The sequence below is a fragment of the Leptosomus discolor genome, chromosome 5 (genome assembly GCF_034619465.1).
Source record: "Leptosomus discolor isolate bLepDis1 chromosome 5, bLepDis1.hap2, whole genome shotgun sequence".
Lineage (NCBI taxonomy): Eukaryota > Metazoa > Chordata > Aves > Leptosomiformes > Leptosomidae > Leptosomus > Leptosomus discolor.
The window spans coordinates 46199319-46223606 of record NC_141395.1 but is presented as its reverse complement, the minus strand read 5'-3'; the positions used below and the strand labels follow the sequence as shown (position 1 = coordinate 46223606).

The window sequence follows — 24288 nt, the reverse complement described above, 5'->3', positions numbered from 1 at the left end:
AATGAGTTGCTTTGGCCTGGGGAGAGGTAGGGTGAGATACAATGATTCAGTGCTTTTCTTCCAGACATGGTCACCACAGCTAAGCAGAAACAGTTTGAATCCTGTCCTCCTCTATAATGGATAGTCCTCCAGCAGACAGGATGGCTTGCCTGAGGCCAGGCAATCTGTGCCACTAAACAGGAAGCAATCTGTTGAAGAGTGAGAACAAATAGATATAGGTCTCTTGCTATGAAAAGGGGTGATTGAAAGAAGACATGGGAGAGCTCCATTAAACTTGATGTAGTGACTATTCATTATTCCTCACAGGTTGGGAAGTAGGGGACATCAGTGGCATGGGCAAGCTCCAGGTTTAGAAGGAAAGAAAAGGTGGTCCTTCGTCCCCGATGCATGGGAAGACACAGTGATACTTCTTGCCACAAGATGGTGGGGCTGCCACCACGGTTCAAAAAGAGATCAGACTCATGCAAAGAGAATGGGGCACAGTGGCCTGGATGCTTCACCTTAACTGGTGATTTTCAGAAGCTGGAAAAACAGGGAAAAGAAATCTATCTTCCCCCCCACCCCCACCCCCCACCCCCACCCCCCAAGCATTCCTTGCTGCTTTCTTCTGGAGCATGTAACTCAGGATACTGAGTTAGAAAGTTCTTTCATACAACCCAATATGACAGGTTTAATGTGTTCATGTCTATCTTATTTTACCTCTAGTACATAAAAAGGTGATAATAATTCTTCAGGATGATTACTTGAGAACCAATTTCAAGTGAGTATTTATTTACCAAGTAGAATCTCAATCTCACCACTTCTGTATACAGGCAGAAATCACCCTGAATATCTAAGTAACTACGAAACATTTGCATTACTTGCAAAGTCTAGTCTCAGGAATGTGGGATCATTGAGAGTATAGGATAAGAAAAATCTAGTTAATAATGTAAGGTCAGGGAAAGTGGCATATCTACAAAGTAGCAGCCAATAAAAGGATAAAAAATTACAAACTAACAAGTATTTAACCATGTGCCACGAACAACAAATGTCACTATGGCCACAACCAGTGATCAGTTTATGCATGCAGTAACTGCTACTCCTTGCAATTTTAAAGTAGCTAATGCAATTACAAAAAACATCCCTGCATGTGAGCTACTGCAGTGTGTTCAAAATGCGATTTGTAGACCAAGGAGATTTTCCACTGTGTGATGAAACTGATTCCTCCTCATTTTCAGTGGCAAAATAAATGTACAATCCAGCTAAAATATTTTATTAAGTTTTTCTTTCTGTGTGGAAAGAGGTGCAAAGACATTGTTTAAGCACAAATAGAAAGAGTGGTCTACATGCCCACAGTAGACAGAAGGGCAATGGAAACCTCCCTTAACACCTCACTGTGAGGAAAAGGACCGAGAATATTCAAGGTATAAAGCAAGATGCAGAATCTAGGACTGTCCTCAGATTTTTACCTGGAGTTGGTTTCAGTTCTAGGAACAAAATGAAGAGTCCTTTTATTTGATTACAGTGTCATCACCAGAAAATATTAAGCATGTGAACTAAAAATGCAGTCTAATAGGCTAGTTTAGGAATCTGCCAGTATCTACTCCATAAACAAGTCTGGTGCATTCAAAAGCTGCAAAAGGGTGTTTTTACTCTCAATGCATTCAGTTAGTTAAAGCCCAGGAAGCGCTTATCTTAGACGAAGATGAAGGAAGTAATATCTTTCCAACAGATCCTGACCTGTGTCTACATATTTTCAGGGTATTGTAAGAAGCTGCCCTTACAAAGCCAAACACTGACCTTTTGATCTCCCACAACTTCCCAGGAGGAAAAGAGCTTCTCTTTGCTTTAATAATGGTCAGAGCTGTCACTCTCTCCCCGAAAGGAGCAAGCACAGCCAAAGAAACAAGCAAACATTCACCACTTACGTTGAGTTTCTTATATTTGAATTCTCTGTTCCTGCAACGTCTCCATAAATAAATACCTCACAAGAAGCAGATATAACGAGCAGGTCTGGCAGGGTGTAATTTTGACTTACATATGCTGTGAAGCATTGGGATAGAGCTCTGAGAACTGCGGTGCCGAATCCTCGGGGCCATGGGGTGCAGCGTGGCTGATGACCATCATTATGGGCCTATGGGGATATATCCTCTTAGACATTCTGAAGTAATTAATGCTCTCATTAGTGATTAGGTCTGTGAAGTAGTCCTGGAACATACGATTAACACAAAGCAACAGTTACAAACTGCATGATTAATTAGATCACATATTATCATGTTATTATGTTATTTTCAAGTCCTCATTAAAGCTCAGATCAGGAAGTAGAAACATACCATCAAAGAGATGTATGATTCGAGGGAGCATGGGGGAGACTAAGCAGTAATTACTTTCTTAAGCAGGTGATGCCAAATAAAATGAGACAGTATTTTGCAAATCAGATAGAACAGAAGGCATTAAGTAAATATGATTATCAAATTTTGTAATATAATGCTAAGTAATGTTTAAAATGACAGACCAAGATATATTTCTTGATAAAACACTTTCACAAGGTAATGGCTCTTAACTGCAAGAAATCATTAACTCTTACGTTGGTTTCCTGTTTACATAAACATTTTTTGTGTGCTCTTTGTTCACAGTATACTTTTGCATAAGCACAAAGTGGAAGAAAGCTACAACAGGGAAGAGATTGCAAAAATATTTATGAAAGAAATTGCAAATGTGAATGCAAGGAGTAGTTGAATTCATGCAGGCTCTGTTCATTTAATTGTGCAACTTTAAGCAGTGCAGCTGCTGAGATTAAGGCTGCGACACGCTAATAAACTGGCTTAACCCACAGCCAAGGTGGCAAATGGAAGCCTACAAGGGGAAGGGGGGAAAATGAACTAGGAAAAAAAGATGAAAACTTATATTAAACAACCTGCCACCTTAGAGTATTCACTGTTGGCCTGGAGGTCTAGTGCAAGCTTCATTGAGAAAGTGCTGAGACAATGTTTGTAATTTCAAGCACTTCCGGGCATGACTAATAACATGTAGTGGATTCGAGGCCCCGAACAGCTGCAAAAGCAGAGCCTGAGGGACAAGGTCTGTGTCGCATGTCAGTGCTAGGACAAGCCAACAAGCTGTGACCTCCTCGCTCGCCTGCTCCCTGTCCCCCCTGCCCCTTTCCCTCTCCCGTGGCATGCTCAGAGCAGACATGGTAGCCCTGGCTGCTACAATCCCTGGATGGATGCGGAAGAGACGGCGAGTGACCTTTTGGTTTCCAAAACGGGTAATGAGCGTGAGGCATCAGGGTTGTGATAATTTCTGGGTTTGTGGCCTGTTCAAGTGAAATGCTTGTATGATTGCTTTCCAAAGCATCCCTCCCCTCCTATTTCCCTATTTATTCTAGCTACATACACAGTGTATGTAAGGAATGTATAACTAACCAATATTCTCCATTTTCATTTTTTTTACTCTGTATAAATATACAATCTGTACCATGTAATTTGTACGGGTGGGGAAATCAGAAACAGGCATCGCAAGCTTCCAATAAAATCTCATTACATGGGTCAGAAACCACAGCTGCAACATCTGTATCATCTTCTGTGAGACACAGTCTGAGGAAATTCCAGATTGCTTTCTGCAGGCTGGAAAGTCTGCGATCTGCGCTCCTAAGCCTTTCTGAGAAACTTTGCGGCAGCGGGCAGGTCACCTTAGCATACTTTCCAAACTTTGTCAAGAGAAAAAATAAGCTCTGAAGTTTTCAACAGCCATGTTCTTGCACTTATCTATTCTCATAGTCACATCCGGAGCCTGACACCACAGGCACACAGCCTTTTTTTTCGTGTGCACTGTATAGTGGAAACCAACATCAACTAAGGTTTCTTATATGGGTAATAACTGACAACACTCAGCTAACTTTAAAGTTCAGTAGTGCAAGGGTCAATATTATTTGAGGGAAAGGCCTTTATTTACTACTTGCTTCTGCCACCAAACCATCACTTTCTAGCAGAGAGAGGGAGGGAAGGAGGGAGGGAGTAATCACCAGGCTCCACTGAAGAGCCCTTGGAAACTTTCTTCTGTTGTGCAATTAATATTCTCATGTGAAAATTGATCAGCAATGCCCTGGAGAGAAAATGAGACTGCAATTTCTTGGTTGTAGTTAGTTAATTAATTAATTATCTGGTTAATCAATTATCTGAAAGTTATTTTTATATGGATTAATGATGCAGCATTTATGTGTCTGGAAAATACCTTCGCATAATCAAATCCATGCTTCTCTTTGTTACCATTGCGAGAAATGGTGTAATTATAGAAGCGGGAGTTCTTCACTAATCCAACCCACTCTCTCCACCCGGGAGGGATGTAGCTGCCATTGTATTCATTGAGGTATTTCCCAAAAAAAGCTGTGAAGGTAAAAAAAAAAAAAAAGAACACACACATGAGGCTTTGCAATCCAAGTCTTTTAGTCTGAGTCAAAAGCATGCATGAATGAAGATAAAAAGTGTTAGAATGAGTCAGAGTTGCTTTATCAAAAATGTTACTTTTATAACTTAGAAGATTTTGAAATTAAAATAAGTTATTTCCATAGTTTTTATGAGAGTCAAAAGCCTTTGTGACTTTAGGTTTTCTTCTTAATCTTTTGTACTCTAGTGCTCACATGAAATATTTTCAGGGTTTTTTTTAGAATGAATATGTTTCTCTTGGTTTTCACTTGAAAATGGAATAAAACCTCAGTGCCCAGAGGAAACATCTGAGAAACACCTTGTGGTTTTAAGCAAGTCCTGTGATGTTTTGCAGCTTGGCTTCTGACTTTTGAAAGTTTGGGCTTGGCAACCTGGCTATGTTTGCTGGTTTGATGAAAGGTCTGGGAAGTCCAGATCTCCGTCCCACTGAGCCATGTTTGGGTAGAGCAAGAGGGAATCCCCACCCTGCTTTGCTGCCACAACTTCTCTAAGGCAAAACTAATGAAGAGACAAAGACTTGGAGGTCAAGCACCTCTACTTGGCCTGCCAAACTAAATGTATTTTTTTCCATTAGCTCCGGGTGACAAGTTAGAACCCACTCAGACTGAAACTTTCAGCCTTTGCCGTTGGGCCCAGGAGGGTTTGCAGGTGCTCCTGCCAATTCCTCTAGAAGGAAGTAAAAAGAAAAACCTCTGACAATGCAGCGGGCTCCCAGGTTTCTGGGAGTTGTGAATGGCTTATGTCAAAGACACACAGACACCAAAAGCCAGCCAACTGGCTTTGGGAGGGAGGACTAACGCTGGCATGTCACCCTGGCAAATGCAGCTACATTGCTTCTAGGGACAGATGGGCATGGAAGCTCTTTAGCTGTTCGTGTACAGTCTTTGGCCTGGATAAAAAAGTCAGTTTGGATGGCTCTGCCCTGCTCTTCCACTGCCTGGGAAATGCAGTGACAAAACACCTGACTGGCCTGCAACTTGGGTTTTTAGGGATTTGTTAGCTCCAGCTCAGTCCCAGCACGTTACTGGGATGTCTGAGTAACTTCACTGTTTGCATTTTTAATTTTCTTGAAGTTTACAAGCTCCTGGAGGGTCACTTGTGCCAGAAGTTCTGCCATCCGTGTCCCCAGCAGTCAGCACAAAGGTACTCCTCGTGCTCGCAAAATGAGACACCCCTGAAGAGGAGGGAATGACAGAGCCCTCTTCCTTTCCAGGGACAGAGCTCCTCTGGGCAATAGCCACCCACCTCACCGCACACCTCACAGTGCACGGCCCCTGCCCTTGCTGCTGGCCCCAGCTCAGCCAGTCAGGCCTGCCCGCAGAGAGCTGCTGCCCAGCATCGCTTCCTCGGCTGGACTTCGGGACACATGTCAAATTCCCACACTTGTTTCCTACTAGGAAATGAAGTCACTTTGGAAAACCTCACATTGAACCTAGACACATTCAATCTAACCAAAAAAGCACATTTGTGGAAGGGCTTAAATAATTCAGATCTGATTGATGTGGACATGGTGAACTTCATGGGAAAACTGGTGGAAAAATCAAGATGTTCATAATTAAGACTTGCCTGAAGCAACATAAATATGGTGCAATCAAATCATATGACTGCCAGACGTCACTAACCAGAGGTTACAGTCATATATAAAGTTACTTTCCTATACCACGTGGAATGTGACATATAAACAAGTCCTACAACACTAGACCAGGCTTCCAGCTCTTCCTCCCACAGCCATAAGAAAGGAACCCAGCCTCTTCCCTTTTTTCTCTTGAGGCCAAGCAGAAGTCAAGAAGCTTGAGGTGAAGAGGCTGACTGTGGGGAGGGAATATGCACCCAGCACTGCTACCCCCTCGGAATGGAAATCATACCTCTCCTCTAAGGCAGCCAAACTGGGTTAAACTCTCAGGGAGTCAGATGTCCAGAGAAAGTGTAAGGATCAAGGCTGAATTACTGTGGGAAGGTGTCCTAGGTTACAGTGTAAAATGTGTCCAAAAAGTATTCTATTACCATCTTCAGGAGCTGTTGAGACCAGGTGGGGCGGTGCTCCCTGCCTCCCTGGGCACGACAACGCCTTATCGCCTGACCCATCGATAACTCGCTCCTGGGCTATCTCCTGTTAATGGCCCATCAAGGAACTGCCTCACGACTCCCCATCCCATGGTGAGATGCTCCGCCCAGGGGGAAGGAGCCAAGCAGTCCATGCTAAATAAAAACCGGGATCTCGAACACCCTAGCAGCCTTCTTCCACTGGATTCCCAGAGGAGTTTTTTCCCTCATTGGAGTCCGGAGGACAAGAGCTACCTACCTACCACTGGACCTTCGGAGGAAGACCAGACCCTTTTACAAGATCGCTGCTTCAACAGAACTGCATCCATCGCTTCAGGAGGACTGCAGCCAGCATCTTATCGGACTGCTACTGCCACCCTAACAGGGTGTCAGGTTGTATTCCTGACTCTGTCAGTGTAAACCAGTGGGTTGGTTTTTTTTTTCTTCTTTCTGCCTTGTGTTATATATATATATATATATATATATTAGTAACTGTTATTCCTATTCCCCATATCTTTGCCTGAAGGCCCGTTAATTTCAAAAGTATAATAATTTGAAGGGAAGGGGGTTGCATTTTCCATTTCAAGGGAGGGTCCTGCCTTCCTCTGCAGACACCTGTCTTTCAAACCAAGACAGAAGGGAAGCCAAGGAATGAGAAGAAGGAGAAGAGAAGTCAAAGAGAGACAACGGTGAAGAAAAGTATGGCAAAGTGATGTGATTGAGTGAGAGGAAGCATTACCAAGCCAAGCAAAATCAAGGAAAGTCTGTGGTTAGAGGAGGTCAGCCCTCCTGAATGCCATCCCAGATCCACAAGCAGCTACTGCGTGACCTTGGGGAACCTCTATGTGCTGTGCTCATCTGTAAAGGACTCTACTTGCCAACCTGCCTCCCACAAAGATCAGAGACTTTCAAGCTGAGGAATGAAAGTTAAGGCAATTTATCACGTAAGATGGTTTGATAGCCCCACCTATAATTAAGATTGACTAATACCAGGACCTGAACTCTGCTATTTACCGTCTTGCCAAACTTCAATCACTAGTGATGATAGTTTCCATGCTATCTGACTCAGGCTGTGTTTTGCTCTATGGAAAATTTTAGCCAAACAGTTCAGCAATTTCCAAGAAAAAGGCTGAGGAAAAATAAATGGGTTTGCCCATTTAAAAATCATTGGCAAACTTTTCTTGAAGTTCTAGTGTCTCTTGGTTTTGATGTAGTGCTTTGTAAGTAACAGAGGTGACTATGAAAATCTGTCTCAAGATGGCCAAGCTCCAAAAAACTAGCACACAAATGACCAGGAAAGACTTACTACAGCTTCTCAGTTTAATGTCACCATAGGGTGTTCCTTTATGGACCTGAGAAAGTCCCCACAGTTTCAGTTTTAGCACTAGAACATAGAACAGTCAACTTCTTTCTCTGCTTCTCTTCTCTCTCTTTTGATATTCAGGCATTACCTGAGAGAAAACCACCAGCATAAAATGCAGAGATGAAATGATCTGGGGCACCAGGAAGAGAAAAGATAAACTGAATTTAGAAAATGAAAGGGAGGATTGGAGCTGGTGGGGGCCAATTAATCTTGGAATTTCCTTGCTTTAGATTACTTAATTTTCCACCTTTAATAATGTTATTTTAGCTCCCCTTTGGCCCCCTGAACCCCATATTTCGGTGCATGTTATAAGTGTTTGGATTGACAGCCTGAACCATTCACCTTTGTGTTGGCAATGATTTAGTTATTTTATCACAAAAATAATCTCAGAGCTGTCAAGTTTTAAGCAGCTCCTTGAGCGACAGTTTGCAGAAATAGATGTTTCCCCTTGTCGCAGAATAAAGCAGTTCCCATGTCAAATGTACAGCAAAGCCCTGAATACCAGTAAAAGCAGCGGTAGCTGTGATAATGGATCACATTTGCCAAATTGCTTTAACCAAGAGTGGTTGGTTGGTCAAAAGCTCAAGAGGATATGAGTAGTTAGACAGATGAAGGGAAAAGCCAGGCTTTTACTGAAACACAAAGAGTTCAGTCCTTTCACTGTAGGGTTTTCTGAGCACCACCAAGTATAGGATAGGGCAAGTGAGTCAGAGCTGGAGCTCAGTGGCAGCAGCTAGTGTCTGGCTCTTCATGCTCTGAGTGAAGACAAGCACCAGAGTAAAACGAAAGCACGGTAGCGTCCATGGGGCCAAACAGTAATCAGCAAGTAATCATGATGGGTGTCATAGTTGTTTTTTTGTCAGCCAGAGGATTGTAAACTATCAAAGCACTATGGAATATGTCACGGAACTGCCCAGGAGCTGACATCATGATGTGCAAATGTCCTTGCTGGATCTTCATATGCTTGGCTTGTAGAGTCAACCCACATCCTTAACTTGACTGTAGCCCAACACTTGCTGAGTTGCCCAAGTCTGAGTACTGAACGGGAATGCTCAGCTTTGGAAGCCACTTATACTCAGCAGTTAGAGGGTTTAGGAAGCCATTTCTGCTTGTAATTAATAAAACTGAGATTATGACTTGATGGGTAAAAGACTCATTAAAAAGTAATGCCATTTCAAGGGACATCTTTTCATTATTGCATGTAATGGCCCCCACGGGGATAACAGGAAAGATAAATGCCAATTTTTGCATTTTAATAAGACAGTTTTTATCTGCATTCTGGCAGTTTTGCTAACTGTTCCCAGGACACATTGTTATTTTTTAATCACATGTAGAGTAGCTTTGTCTATCACAATAATTGTATTCTGTATAAGTATGTTCAATTAAGTTTATGCAAACAACAACACATGGCATGATGAACAGTCATACAGACATCTGTGTGTCTCAGAAGTGGCTACAGAATATACATGTTTGGTACCTAACATGAATAGATGCCTTAATACAGGTTTTTATTTCCCCTTTAGCAATTAGCTAATGATTCTTGAACTGGACTGAGACATCCAGGGGGTTGCAATGGGTGCAAGACAAGGAGAATTTGACCCAAGGCATCCTGGAGTCTGAAGCCAGGGTATTTATACCTGAATGTGATTCAAATTCTCAAAATTCCCTGTACTTTTCCCCCTAGCATTTTCTGCAAGCATGTTTACAGTATTACAGAATAGAATTAGTCCCCTAACTCCTGTCAGCATTAGTGGATTAGCATACAGGTGAACTGGGCTACATCTACTGGCGAGACATCTCTGCACTTTCACGGATCAAAGGATGCATATTATGTTCTATGCCCTTCTTATTTGTTGAGGCTTATGGGAATGTTTTTGATTTAAAACAAACCCAAACCTTTAAAAAAGGCATGCTGCAGTAAGGTTTAGTCACCGTGACCCAGACAAGAGTTTTAAGTAGACAGCCTGCTTCCTTTAACAAAGTCAGGAAACTATTTACCGGAGTTGCAAAGCACTGTTTATATGACATTTCAGGGCTGACACACAGTGATTCTGTGCTTCTGGGGACGGAGCCCAACAAAACTGCAACTTCCAGATTATTCCAGTAAATTCTTCCTTGCTTTCTTCCCATTATGCAAGTGATAGATTCAAACCTGAGAAGTCTGATTTTTCCTTTCTGTTGAAAAATTACAGAGGATTAGCGTCTCATGTCATTAAAGTGCAGAAAACCAGTTCAATGTGCCAGGACTGCCTAGGAAACATGCACTGTCCCAAAAATGCAGTGAGGAAACTGAGGCACCAAGAGTTAACCTTCAGATAGACCTAAGTCATGCAGGAAGCCTGTGGCATTGCCAAGAATATTATTCAGATTTCACAGTTCCCAGTCTTGTAACTTAACCGCAGTAGAAAACCTCAGGTTTTCTACTTTTTCTCCAGCTTTGTGGGTCTTTCCCAGTTGCTGCCAGGTTTACCATTGTAATCAAAAAAAAGCATTAAAGATTTTATAACTCAGCAGTTGCAAAAGGCATTAGCCTATAACTTGATATAGCAATCATTAGCCTGGGTGATATCTTTAACAAAGCCTGTATTATGGGCCAAGCTGGTAGCACTTTCCAGTATTGATGTTGTCTGACACTTCTCATTATAAGACCCTGGTTTCAGTTGCTTATAACGTTCTTATACTTGGACAGAAATTTTCCACACTGGATATCTGCCTGAGGCTGAATTTTTTGAAACTTCTTAGCCCGAACAGTAGCCATTTTTGAGAACCACTGTAATGGAAAAGGAATTATGTTTAACATCTGAAAAAAATTATGCGAGCTTTCATTTGATAGTACTTCCATGCTCTGCCCTGAGAAATCTGTTGAAGACATGATGGACTCTCTGTCAAGGAAGCATCTTTTATCATGCTGGTGAAAATCTGTCCAAAGTTTGCTTAGTTTTGAAAAAACCCCTGCAGTTTGTATGTGCTGGAGACCTGGGTACCTCAGGACTTGATTCTGTGCCCACCTGTGAGGGGTGTCAGTAGGTGGGAGAAATGCAGAGGGCAGGAGGTGACCAGATAAGGACAAGCAATCTGGGGAATGGCAGGAGATCCAGCAAAAGAGCTGAGAGGGAAGGGAAAGCAGCAGGGGTTGGGGGCCCATGACTGGCAGTGTCAACTGAGAAACTGGACAGTGAGTGCAGATAAGAGAAAGAAGGTGACTGACAAGGCAAGGGGGAAGATTTGCTGATCACGTTGGGAAAGGACATCACAAACGGTAAGTGGTGGGAACAGGTCTGTCAAGAACTGACTGGACCCAGGAGGGGAGTGAGGGTGGGAACACCTTGAGAACAGACAAGCAGGGGGGCAAGGCTCAGAGCAGAGGCTGAGGTGAGGTCTTGCAGGAGACTGCCCTGCCTAACAGGGAAGGACAAAAGGAGCCAGAAGTGCTTTTGGACAGTGGGGAGGACACAACAATGCCTGAAAGGACTCGAGTCTCACTGGTACCTTCCTTTCAGCAGACATCTGAAAACGTATAGCTGCCACCCCCAGCCCCCATATATGTGATAAAACCCCACTGTGCTTAGTAACACAGTAAGAAAACAGTAGAGTTTTGCAGAGGGGATCTGAGACCCCTATCCTTACCACTGTGGATACCAGCACCATGTCACTTGATAGAACTGGTCTAGCTTTTCAAACCAAGGAAATCTCACACTCCAAAAAGCAATATGTTATTATGTAGTTAAAGCCTATCGTTTGGCCACATGAACAAAAGAGATGAAATAGACGCACAGACAATGTTCTACTCCGGTTTTCCTAAATGAAGCACTTGAATGCATAAACTTGCTAAAAATCTTCTAGTGTACGATATTCTGTGCAATATTTAATAGCACAGAATTCTGTTTTAAGCGTAAGTACACAAACATGCTGTGGTTTTTGATGAAGTCCTGGACAAAAACCAAAAAAAGTTTCACTTCACATGATACCGTAGAACTAGAAAATCCTGCATGTTATCCGTTTCAGCCTTTTCCCTCTTCTACATTTCACTTTTTGTGGACTATTTGAATATATTAACTTTTATTTATGCATTTCTTAGTTTGACTGAAAGTGCAATTTTATTTGGAAAAGCGAGGCATAATTATTTAAAATATTTACAAGTTAAATTATGTTTGATGCTCCCCAGACTCTTTTATACCAATTAAGAAAGAAGCTGAATGCTTGGAGTTCTCTCTCTCTCTCTTTCTGAAAACCAGGACTCATTCCCTGCTCACTCATTCCCACCTCAGTATCATATTTTGTCACCCTCTCTGTTTTGAAAGGCTGCGTGTGGCAGGATACAAATTAGGTCACAGAAATGATGCAGATTAAAAATAGTGTGTGCTGGCAGTGAATTATACTGTAAGGCTGAGAACAGGCAACACACTGGCTTTGCCTTCAGAGGAAACGTATTGTCTGCCCACACCTTCAGGAGGTGTAGCTTTTGCTCCCCTTATGAAAGATTAAGTTGTCCCTATGTGTCAGAAGGGAATGGTGCGCGCTTTCAATACCCCATAGCTTCCAGTCTCCTGTCATCTTGGCATTTTATTAGTTCTTTGGTCACTACATTAAGAACGTACCCATAAGTGACAATGTCAACTGATACACATCAGAAGCTGACGTGTACTGTTGAACATATTAACTAGGTGTCAACCAAGTGACCATTTCTGTTCATCACTACATGGAAGTCTGTGACGAATGTCAAAACATGCCAGACAGTGATTTCTTGATGTCCAGTCACTTCTTAAGTTTTGAGTTTTACAACTGCAAGCATTTAGAAATTAATGTTTGACTTGCTTAACTTTGCCATGTTACCATTTTTGTCCCACGAAAGGCTGAGAATGCCATCGGGACACTTGTATGCATGAATCCTGAATGTTACACTGATTGGTTGGTACTTCTGAGCAAGAAATGAAATATTGACAAATACATCTTCCAAAAGACGATTCCAAAAAATGTAAGTAAATAATTGCCTAATTTGGTGATCTCTGTTCTTTCAGGTGGAATTCCATAAGGGGAGAGCCTGGTCCTGAGTTTGGCATGTTGCTGTGAGGCTGTCAGCAGTTGCTGAGGCAGGGCAGACTCCAGTTCTCTCCTGCACAGTTATGCTGGCTGTGAAGGGCTAAGAAGAGTGAGGATTAGAAGGCAGTAATTCTGCAAAGTAACACTAAGCAGAGAGGGCTCTGAATGCATATGCATGTTTAGTCAGGGTGAGAATCTTAAACTTACATTTCTCTTCATATTTGCAAAGGGATGAAACTTCAGCTGGTTAAAATGTAAAATCCTGCAGCATACAGAGTGTGACACACAACAATGAAGTGATTGTCATATTCATGTCTCTTGGATATCGGCTGTGCTGCTGTCATGGCTCTGTCTTCTAAAATACTAAGATCATGCTCAGCTATTGCTCAGTTATTCGGATGTAGCACAATCCTTCTTTCCTACTGAAGAAGCCAAGGTTGAGGGAGTGCACTCCTGGAGTTTTCCTTTGTGTTTGTGTAGGTGAATAGCAGTGTAAACTGACAACATCGAAGGGCACATCTGTGAGGCAAAGCTACGTGCTATAGGGCTGGGACAGAATAGTAGAAGGTAAAGAAAGTAAGAGACTTCAACAGTACCACAGGGAGGACTGAAAGAACAGCAAATAAGCAGCCAATACTTTGGAAAGTGCAAAGCAAAATCTCTAACTCCTGCATCTTACAAATAAAATTTCTGAATCTAAATAGGTAAAGGGACATTTGCTGACATTAAAAACTATGAGATGAGAGAAAACTTCTTAAGCTTTTCTCACATTTTCCACAAGATTTGAAAGTGATTAGAGTGACCCTTTTTCCTCCCCAGTATGAGCAGCTGGAGCCAATGCAATTAAAACAAATGTCTCATCTCTCTGAAGCTCTCCAGAGTTGCTTTGCTTTCTCTTTCTACCTATTTACTGTGTCTTCCTTGCTATTTCCTACAAATTCTAGTTTAATATTGCCAATTTCGTGGACTTTCAACAATCAGGAAGCTGTGCAGATGACTCATTGCTGCAGTAGCAAACAGCTTGTAAGTAAGGGAAACCATAAACATTGAAACATCCTCAATTGTTTGGGGATTTTTTGAATGATAATTAGAAGCAAAAGTGATTTTGGTTTGGCAGTGTTGTTTCCGAATATTGCCTGCCCTGCTAGCATCCAGCATCGTTCCTGCCTATGACTTAGCACTGACGTACAATCTTCAAAAAGGGTGTTTCTATGAAATGCAACACCTCCATTAGGTCACATCAGACTATAACAGGAGTAGAAGAGTAAAATAGAAAAAGGAAAGAAAAAAACATTCTGTTCTTTGCCAGGTTTTCCCAGTGGGCTCTAATTACGACAGCAGTCTATTAGATCACATTTCAGACCTCTCTTTAAATGGCCTGCTGTGCTTGTGTGAAGTTCTTGTGGCTTCAGCAGGACCTCCCTCACAAACAGTCTGCCCACCTGTGATCAACTGCAGTAGAGAGGGTTTAGTTGAGGCTGCGGCAGGCTTAGACAGCGGGCACTTTATAGGTGCTGGAAATTATATGAGTGAACAGAAGTAAGGACATTATATAAACACTCCCCCACCACTTTATTTCCACCGACTTACATAATACTTTGATTCTATGCAAAAAGTGAGAGCTAAATCCTCATCATTTCAAGCAGAGAATCAGGTTGGAGGTATTCCACATTGTCTCATCTGGACTGCAGCTCTCTGGACCAGTGCCTCACCAGGGCTGTCACCAAACTGTGAGTGGCCTTGGGTCACTCACTCACTTCTCTTTCTCCGCCTCAGTTTCCCATTGAGGAGGATACTGATTTCCTCTCAAAACACATAAAAATGCACAGGGTAAATACCAACAGCGTCTGCAATATCAGCACAGAGTCATGACTCATCTATGTGGCATGTAGTCACTCTCCCTAGTTCCTTCTTTTTCAGTCCCAATTATTCTTGACTCCCAGGTATTCCTAAGTCATTACAATTTTACCAAACTTGCTAGCTGTGAAGTATAGATTATTAATTGCTTAGCAGACTTTTGATGAGTTCTTAATGAGGCAACACTGTCCTTGAAAAATGTATTAAAAGAGTGTCTGTTAATTAAGCTGTCACTTCAAAAAATAATTGTGGGGTAATTAGAAGGTAAGTTCATCTTACAAAGAGTAAATGCATAAATTCTTTGGGGCCATGTTATGATAGGGCCAAACAATGTACCTTGGTCAGAATCAGGGTTTCAAACAAGTATTTTCATTTGTTTCCATTTCCTTTTTCTCCTTCCTGCCCCTTGTTAAAACTCATCCACCATGACACTTTTAGGACTGATGTTCTTTCTGCCTGCCTTTGGAAAGGGATTTTTTTCCTTTTCCTTTTCCTTTTCCTTTTCCTTTTCCTTTTCCTTTTCCTTTTCTTTTGACCCCTTTTTCCTTTCCATTTAATAGGGCCACATCTGCATTTAGTAGACATATCCACATGCCTTCACAATACAAGGTAATGCAGAAGATATAACCAGAGTGTTTATCCCCAGAAGGGTAGAGAGGGCTAGTGACGGAGCTATCCAGTTCATACATGAGGTATTTACTCGTGCAAGTATTAGATTACTGTAATGGGTTTGCGTGGCAAGATTTTGGTAGCAGGGGGGTTACAGGGGTGGCTTCTGTGGGAAGGTGCTAGAAGTTTCCCGACACAGCCAATAACAGCTGGCTTTAAAATGGACCTGCCGCTGGCCAAGGCCAAGCCCATCAGTGATGGTGGTTGAGCCTCTGTGAGGGGGTTGAGATAAGGACAGGGAGATCACTCAGCATTTACCGTCACGGGCAAAACAGACTCGATTAAAGGAAAAATGTAATTTATTGCCAATTAACTCTGAGAGGAGTAATGAGAAATAAAACCAAATCTTAAAATACCTTCCCCCCAACTCTCCCTCCTTTCCTAGGCTTAACTTTGATCCCGATTTTTTCTCCCTCCCCCCCCCCAGTGGCACAGGGGGAAAAACAGGGAATGGGGGTTGGGGTCAGTTCATCACACTTGTTTTCTGCTGCACCTTCCTCCCCAGGGGGAGGACTCCTCACACACTTCCCCTGCTCCAGTGTGGGGTCCCCCTCATGGGAGAAAGTCCTCCATGACTTCTCCAGCATGAGTCTTCCCACGGGTTCAGTTCTTCATGAACTGCTCCAGCGTGGGTCTCCTTCATGGTGTGCAGTCCTTCAGGAACCAACTGCTCCAGCGTGAGCCCCCCTCACGGGGTCTCTGGCAGCAAACCTGCTCCAGCGTGGGCTTCTCTCTCTCCACAGGCCACAGGTCCTGCCAGGAGCCTGCTCCGGTGCAGGCTTCCCATGGGATCACAGCTTCCTTCAGGTATCCACCTACTCCGATGTGGGGGCCCTCCACGGGGTGTAGACAGTCATCTGCTCCACCGCCCATGGGCTGCAGGGGGACAGCCTGCCTCACCATGGTCTTCACCACAGGCCACAGGGGAATCGCTGCTCCGGCGCCTGGAGCATCTCCTCCCCCTCCTTCTGCACTGACCTTGGTGTCTGCAGGATGTTTCTCTCACACATTCTCACTCCTCTCACTCACTGCAATTACTGCTGTGCAACAACTTTTTCACTCTCTTAAATACGTTATCACAGAGGTGAAAAACGCTGTTGCTGATTGGCTCGGCCTTGGCCAGCGGCGGGTCCGTCTTAAAGCCGGCTGGCATTGGCTATATCTGACATAGGGGAAACTTCTAGCAACTTCATACAGATGCCACCCCTGTAACCCCCTGCTACCAAAACCCTGCCACGCAGACCCGTTACACTCCTCCAAAGCCTCGATGCTGACCCTTACTCAGGTTTAGCAACACTGTAGTCAGATGGCAACTTCACTGAAACCAGCTTAACAGAGACTGAAGTACACTATTCAGTGCATGTGTCAGAGCCAGCACCACATCCAAAAAAGTTAAATATTTGTCTGGTTTTGCTCTTTTACACAGGATGCAGAAGCTCTTCAGAACTACAGATGCAGAGACAGAAGAAAAAATGAGCAAGTTATCTGTGTGGTGAAGAAAAGATGGCAAATGGGCAGATAAATTTGAGGCATTGGATATAGCAGCATTAAGAGAATTAGGACAAGCAGACAGCATGGAGACATTAGCCTGCAATATGTTTTGAAAGTGATCTGTTCATGTGACTAAGCTGCTGATAGAGACAAATTTCTTTGCTGCCAATTACATTGTAAGGAACGCAGTTGGCACTGAGTTCTGTGCCTCGTTGGTCCTGTAAAGGGGAGTCTTTGTAGTCGAATGACGTTTCTGGACAAATTGCACCCTGATGACCTCGCACAACTTCTGTACCTTGCGAAGAGGAAGTCAGGCTGGAGCCTAATGTGTCTACAGATTGAATCTTAGGGGATAGGTGATGCAGAAATGAATCAGGTTTTACATCGAGCTGAAGGGCAGACGAGAGGAATAAGAAGAGTTCTTTGTAGACAGGAAAGGAATCTCCTGACTACGGAAAACCACCAGGAATTTACAAGAAAACTATCAAATCTTATTGGTGTACAGCAGAACAATCCTTCTTAAAGGCATGTTTCTATTCCTTTTCAGAAAATGCAAATGAAAAATTGCCCCATGGCAAAGTTTAAATTATACCATTCACCTTGTTTCACTCCCATGACAGGCACTTCGCTTCTGTGAGGTCTTTGGCACCAGTCCCCAGCCTGGCCCTGACATCTTCTTCCATAACTGTTCGCCGCTGTCCACAAGCAGGCCATAATACTGACCATAATCTGGCTGGAACTGCCAGTTCAGACTCAGATTGCCACTAAAATGCACCTCTTTTGCACTAGGTGTAACTGCCCAACAGCTTATTTCCCACCTGGGACATCCAGAGATGAAAATATGCTGCTTCATTACAAGTGAGTTTCTTTACATGATTGTTACCTGCGGATCTGGACCAGCAGGCAGTACTAACCTCCTTCTCCATAACACTAATCTCCTGTTCTGTAAACCCAATTTGGGACAATAGTTGGTTCATTTTAGGCAGCAATTTGAGACCCATTACTGAATATATGTCATCTTCACTTTTAAACAAAGAACTACTGTTGATTGGTCTCTTACCTGTTCTATACCCAGTGTTGTTGAGATACACGGCGAAGGTACGTGGCTCGTGAGTAGCCTGCCATGAGGGAGAAGAGCAGTTTTCGTTGTTGGTGTATATGTTGTGGTTGTGCACATACTTCCCAGTCAGCATGGAGGAACGTGATGGGCAGCACATCGGGGTGGTTACAAATGCATTGATAAAAGAGGCCCCTCCATTCTCCATAATCCTTCTGGTTTTGTTCATCACTTGCAAGGACCCTGCAATAAGAAGTACTGATCATCACCGTGCTGCAAAAAATAGACTATATTGGCTGCTTTTATGCCATTAAAAGTAAAGTATCAGTGATTAGCTTGCCTTCGGACATCAGTCTGTTCTACTCTGTAGCGTAGGTAATTTTAGGAGAAAAAATGAAATTTTTATTATATCACCAAAAACACTTTTCAGGATTCCAGAAAGATTGAGTTCTTTTTAATCAGGCTTCAAAACGAAGTTAAAATACAGACTAATCCAGAAATACAATGTTAAAGCTTTAGAGCTGTATCAAATTTATAGGTCAATTTGTCTTCAAAAGTGGCGGTAGGAAAACAGTATGTTACAGAGTCAATGTGCCAGTAAAATACGTAAAATGCTGAGATAACCAGTAAATCTGTTACAATTCTTTCCATTTTATCAGATAATCAGAGAGAGAAAGACACAGGGAGGAAGGAGGTAAAGAAGGGAGTGAGAGATGCAGGAGAGGAGAGAGAGAGAACTTAGTAACAATTTTTCTAGAGGAAAGTTTCTGTGCACATTGGATCGGCATGTCTGGGTCCAATACTAAAGCACTGTGCTCAAAATCAGCTTTTGGGGATAAATCTGTAAGCAAAAAATATTGGCAAAATTCATCACCTTTCTCAAGAAATTGTGTTGATCCAGTTTAAAGAACAAAGACATTTTTTGCATCCTTCAAAATATCTTTATGAACAACAAGGTGAGACAGGCAGGGCTTGCAGGTTTTTGATTGCAGAAAGACTGAGCAGCTCCTGATAGGGTCTGTCAGTATTTGCTGACAGCTGTCAACCTTTGCTCTTTCTGTTATCCAACAGAGCAGAGATTGAAGGGTGAGGGTGAACCACCGATATGTCAGTATGTGCCCAGGAAACAAGTCTGTGAGTTGTAATACTGGCACAATTTTGGTGGTAAAAAGGTTTCTAGAATTCTATTTTCTTTTTTTTTTTTTTTGGTTTTACAATTAATTTTGTACACTTGACAGTCATGGGTTTAAATTTAAATCCATTGATTCCACTAGTACAATAAGAATTTTTCTTGGTGGTTTTATTTGGGTCACTTGAAAATCAAATTAAAATAAAAAAGTTTTAAACCAATGGAAGACATGTCTGTAAAACCACAAAACTGCCAAGAAGGCTGAACTTTAGGTGTAAGCAGTAAAATCTTACAAATTATCATACTAGTTAGAGGTAAGCATGCTCTGTTTTGCTTTTGGGCTAAGAAGTCAGTGCTGAATATGAAATGTTTTGCATCAGAATTATTTGGTGAAAAAAAGGAAGAGGCATTTCCTTGTGCAGTGGCAAAGTCTATGTCTTTAAGGATACATTTAATATCCTACATATAAGTCACCATCATTTTGGACTCTTCCTCTTTCACAGCCCTTCTTTTGTAAATGCAGAGCATCTGCATTCATGCTTTCCTATACTCAAAACAGACAAAACACATGTGTTAGAGATATAGAGAAGTAGGAGAGTAACTGAGAGGTCCCTGAACACAAAATATCTCCATTTGTATGAGTGGGAGCATTTCACTGGATTGTTTACTAAAAGTGAAAGGAGAGATCATTCTTACTCTACATGCCTTTATCTCGGACCCCAGGCTGGCTTTTCTTTCTAGTTTTTGTTTTGTTTTGTTTTCACCATAGCTCTCGCATTTTTGAAATGTTGCAGTTTGTTACTGAGAGCTCAGCTGTAAAGTGCTTGTAGGTCTCCTCAGATGGAAAGTGCTCTGTTCAGGTACACTAATGCACAGTAACAGCAGCAGAGCTGATGTGAACTTTCATGCCTCTATGCATTATAAATGAGTAGCCGTTAGAGCACTTCTTCATTCCTCTGCTTGGTCAGCCCTCTGCTCTTGCAAACCTGCTGTTTATGAGCAAGTTTTTCCTCCAGGTATGCACTTACTGACACTGATAACAGATCTAGCCTCTCTGGAAATTCTGGAATAGGCACTTCAAAGCAGGTGAGACTTTCTCATTTGGAAAACAAAACACGAGTAGGAGATAAAACTTGCTGATAGAAGTTATAATCCTTTGCTGCCTGTAGCTCTCCTCACAGCTTGTGCTCTTTACCATCTGGCCCACAGTCTTCAGCGCATATGTACTCAGGCACTGTCTGAGAGCAGGGCACTTGCGCTTTACATGACCAATTGGGGAGCACCTGAGGGGAACCAGATAACTAGGAACAGACACTTTGGACACAGAAGTTAGCGAGTTTTTTCAGGCAAGAAATTCAGTGTCACTTCTCAGCTCAGTCTATTCTCACATATCAAGAAATATGTTTGGTAACCAAGGTTTCATAACAAGTCTTAAAGTTGCTATGGATTTTCATCCAGCTGTATCACAGGTGGGCATCTCTACAAATAGCTAGAGATACAGAGAGCTAGAGCCACCTTGTCTTTACATGGGTTGCACGCAAGGTCCCAGGAAGGTGATGGACTTTCTCAAATGTCAGAACATAGGCCCATTTTTTCACCTTATGTTTTTTAGTGCTGTAGTTCTAGAGAAGATGGAAAGCAAATCAGGCAAATTACACTGATGTGATGTACCCAGACAGTGCTGTGATCTCTTCACCCAGTGCTATACCCAGTGGATGGTTTATACGGATTTCACTAGGTGGTGCATTAGGCTTTAAACAAGGGTACAGAAAAAAGTAATTGTCTCAAATGTATTTTTCCCACTTTTTAAATTTTAATCTTTTCCTATTTCTCTGACATCTCAAAGGCCTCTAGCTAGAAACACTGAAACTATCAACATATTCATCAGTTTTGACTCCTTTCTCACATTACGTAAAATATTTACAGTGAGGATTATAAGAGTGATTGGGGGGGATCATGGTTTGAGGTACTGATGTGTGCAAGTGATAAAGAATCTGGAGGACAGGGGAAGAGACTAAAGAGTGAGCAAAAAGTTGGATATACCTGTACTTCTGCCTGAACTGCGTACAGACGTGACCCCAGTGGGAGCTGGGACCACTGCCCTGAAGAGCAGCAGGATGTGTTCTCCAGAGGGGCAGTAGTTCTGGGCAGTTCTGGGAGCTGGTGCTTTGCCTTGAGCAAGATGCCCATTTGCCTCAGTCATTTCTCTACCCTCAGGATCTCGGTGGGGGAAAGAAAGTACAAGGAGGCACAGTTTAACCAGTCAGTTCCCAGCTTCTGGGCCTAAGTATTTGCTGGGTTTCTTCAAGAGCTGTGAGCCATGCTGCTTCACGCTGCTTAAGTTACCATCCACCAGCTGATTCATAATATCCTTCCTCTGTGACACATTCCTCCCAGCATACATAGGAACTGACTGGAGTCGAGGAGTAATTTGTAGATTTTATCTGATAAGTTGAACAGGACAGCAGCTCTGCTGAACTTTGCATTCGGAATGCAAAATGCAGAGAGATGGTGCAGATCGATATGAAGAAGTGCATATATCTATCCTTTGAGCACTAACCGAATGCAAGCTCCCTACCTCTTGCAAATTTTACTCTGGATAACTCCCCTGCATATCGTTTGCACTCATGCAGCTGAATATTTTGGTTCAATGATTATACATGCTCTGGAGACAAATCCTTCTTGATAGAAGTCTATAATGTACCTTATATGCCTTTATGTTACAGCATTCATTTAGAACAGCTTTTAGAAATATTCGTGCTGGGAATTCAATAGTAAATAATCCATATTGAGAGACTTCCAGTCTCGTGATTTTTTGGTTACCAATGCCTAAGTTTTATTCTCTTTGTGGCAGAAAGTGTTATTTCCCATTGACCTTTGGAAAACATAAGATTTTTCTCAAGAATCACTGAAGGGCAAGGGGATAATTCACACATGGAAAACAGTATGGCTTTACTTTTCAAATAAGCAGAATGATTTATTAGCAGAACTGCGAATAATGCAGTACAGTAAATCTTGGGCCTGAATCCTGTTTCCTGTGAAATGATCTATGAAAAGGGGAAACCTGTGTCTTCATTCAATGCAGCAGGAATGCATACGCATCCAGGCTATTGCTCAGCTGCCTGCTAATAGGGGCCAGAATGCCCTGTGAACATCCAGAGCAGCTTTCAAAGACAGGAGCTCTGCAATATGAGCAAAGTGGCTTGCCACATCCTTCCTCCTCTTTCACCATCCGCAAACCCTCTCACAAAACTGAAGACAGCAAGTCAGTAACGTTGTTCAGAGACATATGTCTGCTGACCTACCTTCCGCAGTGCCCTGGAGAAAGTAGACCCTTTCGGATAACAAAAAGGAAGACATAACTTGACCTTTTAAATAAAATTTTCAGAATGACTCTGTCAAGAAGACATGCATTCTTACTGTGATATCTGTATTTTAGGCCAAAAATAGAGCTGGGAAGAGCCATTCATTAGGCATGGCTAAGCAGAGCAGACATCTGAAAAAGTGAGAAATAAAAAAGAGAAGATGTGCTCAGATCTAAAGGTCTGGTCTTGGAGCTCTGCTGCATAAAAGAACTCTCAGTCATGAAATGCAGTTTATTATGTTCTCACAACCCTGAAGGAGTGTGTAAATTACTATTGAGTCATGACAAATACAAAAATGCTAGCAACTAAAGAACTGCTTTTAGATCTAGACCAATTTTTGTCTACAACTTCCTGGCTGAAAGTATGTGATTTTAGAACAAATGAAATATTTTGTTGTAAGTTTGCTGGAATAAGGCATTTTGATTTTTCAACGTCAGATGGCATTTTGTTCAGAAACTCACCATTCTTTTATTAAAAACATGTCTTTCATTAAAAAACGCTAAGAATGCAAGATTTCATTTCAAATTGATTTGCCAATTTTTCACGTTCTTGATCTCACCTCCCATTCCCCAAACTAAAATATTTGCTTGGGGGTAACCTAAAAGGATCCTCTTTCTCTCCTTGATTTTTCACTTTGGGCAGTGAACCAAAAACCAAGTTATATGCATAACTACCATTAATATCTTTCTAACTTAATGGAAAACATTCATTGGAACATCATCCAAGTGTTTTAACTTATTCCACCCTAAGAAAAATATGTGAAAATCACTTCTGGCTGGTATGTCCAGGTTGTGCTCAGATACTTAGTATACTCGTGAAAGCAAAACTATCCTATTTTTAAACATATAACATATTTTTAAAGCAGATGGATTTTAAGCACTTTAATAATTATCAGAAATATTAAGCTTATGTCCTGAAACCAGACCAGTTTGTCTGTGTGCATAAACATGTCAGATGATACGTGCACGTGACAAGTATGTGGAGAATATAGATACTCACCTATACAGCACTGAGAGAAAGGTTAACCTCCTAAGTTTCAAATTTTTAAATGCTACAGAAAGTCACAAAATGAAAAAGGGCTTTTGATGCAAGTTTTTTACCTGTGTGTCCTTGCATGCATTATTAAATCCTTTTATGGTGGTGATTAAAGCCTTCCATGGCAACTTTTGATAAGCATATATTTCCTAAGGTCTGTAATTAAACGTAATAAATGCTATCAAATAATATTTGTTAACTCATTTTCCAAACTTGTCCCACATTCCGATATTATTCCAGGATTCTCTGAATTTAAAGTACTTTCTGCTTGGCAGAAATTACTGAAAGACACATGATGAAATGAAGTAGCAAATAACAATTATTTCTCACCTAGCTCCACATCTTGATCATCTGTGAGTACAAGGATGATATTTGGTCTGATATTTTTTCGCTCCTGCTGCACACGTCCTCTGAACCTCAGGGACTTGACGGTGGAACAGTGACTTGTTAGCAATTCCGTACTGAGCACTGCCAAGATGAGTGCAAACCAAGAAGATTTCATAGTAGTTCCAGTATTTCAATGAAAAGACTGATCCAGAAGTGCCTGAGCTCTAGTTTTCAGACCTGTAAGGAGGAAAAGAAATTCTGTTCAAGCAATAAATAAACTTCCAGTCACGCAGTGAAAGGATGACACTTAGGGAAGTCAAGCCTGACACATACCATTTAACATGATTATAAGCCATATTGTTGAATAAGAGCTTTATTCTGTCATTTTCTAAGAATAAACTCGGTCATTCTGCAACTACGCTTTCTCAAGTAATTTTTGCTTGAAGTCATGCCACTGCCTGCATTTTGTATAGGCATGACTTCTGGTA

General features: G+C 42.0%; 1 protein-coding gene across 5 annotated transcripts in view; it reads right to left on the bottom strand.

Moving 5' to 3' along the window:
• The window catches only part of SULF1 (sulfatase 1), a 65830-nt gene extending 41855 nt beyond the window's left edge, over positions 1-23975 (bottom strand). For 4 of the 5 annotated variants that reach the window (XM_086465081.1, XM_086465082.1, XM_086465083.1 and 1 more), the window contains exons 1-4: positions 23804-23975; positions 17948-18187; positions 4213-4364; positions 2018-2187 (exon numbers count right to left, since the gene is read on the bottom strand). In XM_086465081.1, the coding sequence (XP_086321207.1) occupies positions 2018-2187; positions 4213-4364; positions 17948-18187; positions 23804-23975 (734 nt within the window). Of the gene's footprint in view, positions 1-2017; positions 2188-4212; positions 4365-17947; positions 18188-23803 lie in introns of those variants that run through there. The other variant, XM_086465085.1, reaches the window with a different exon arrangement.
• Positions 23976-24288: the final 313 nt, after the last annotated feature.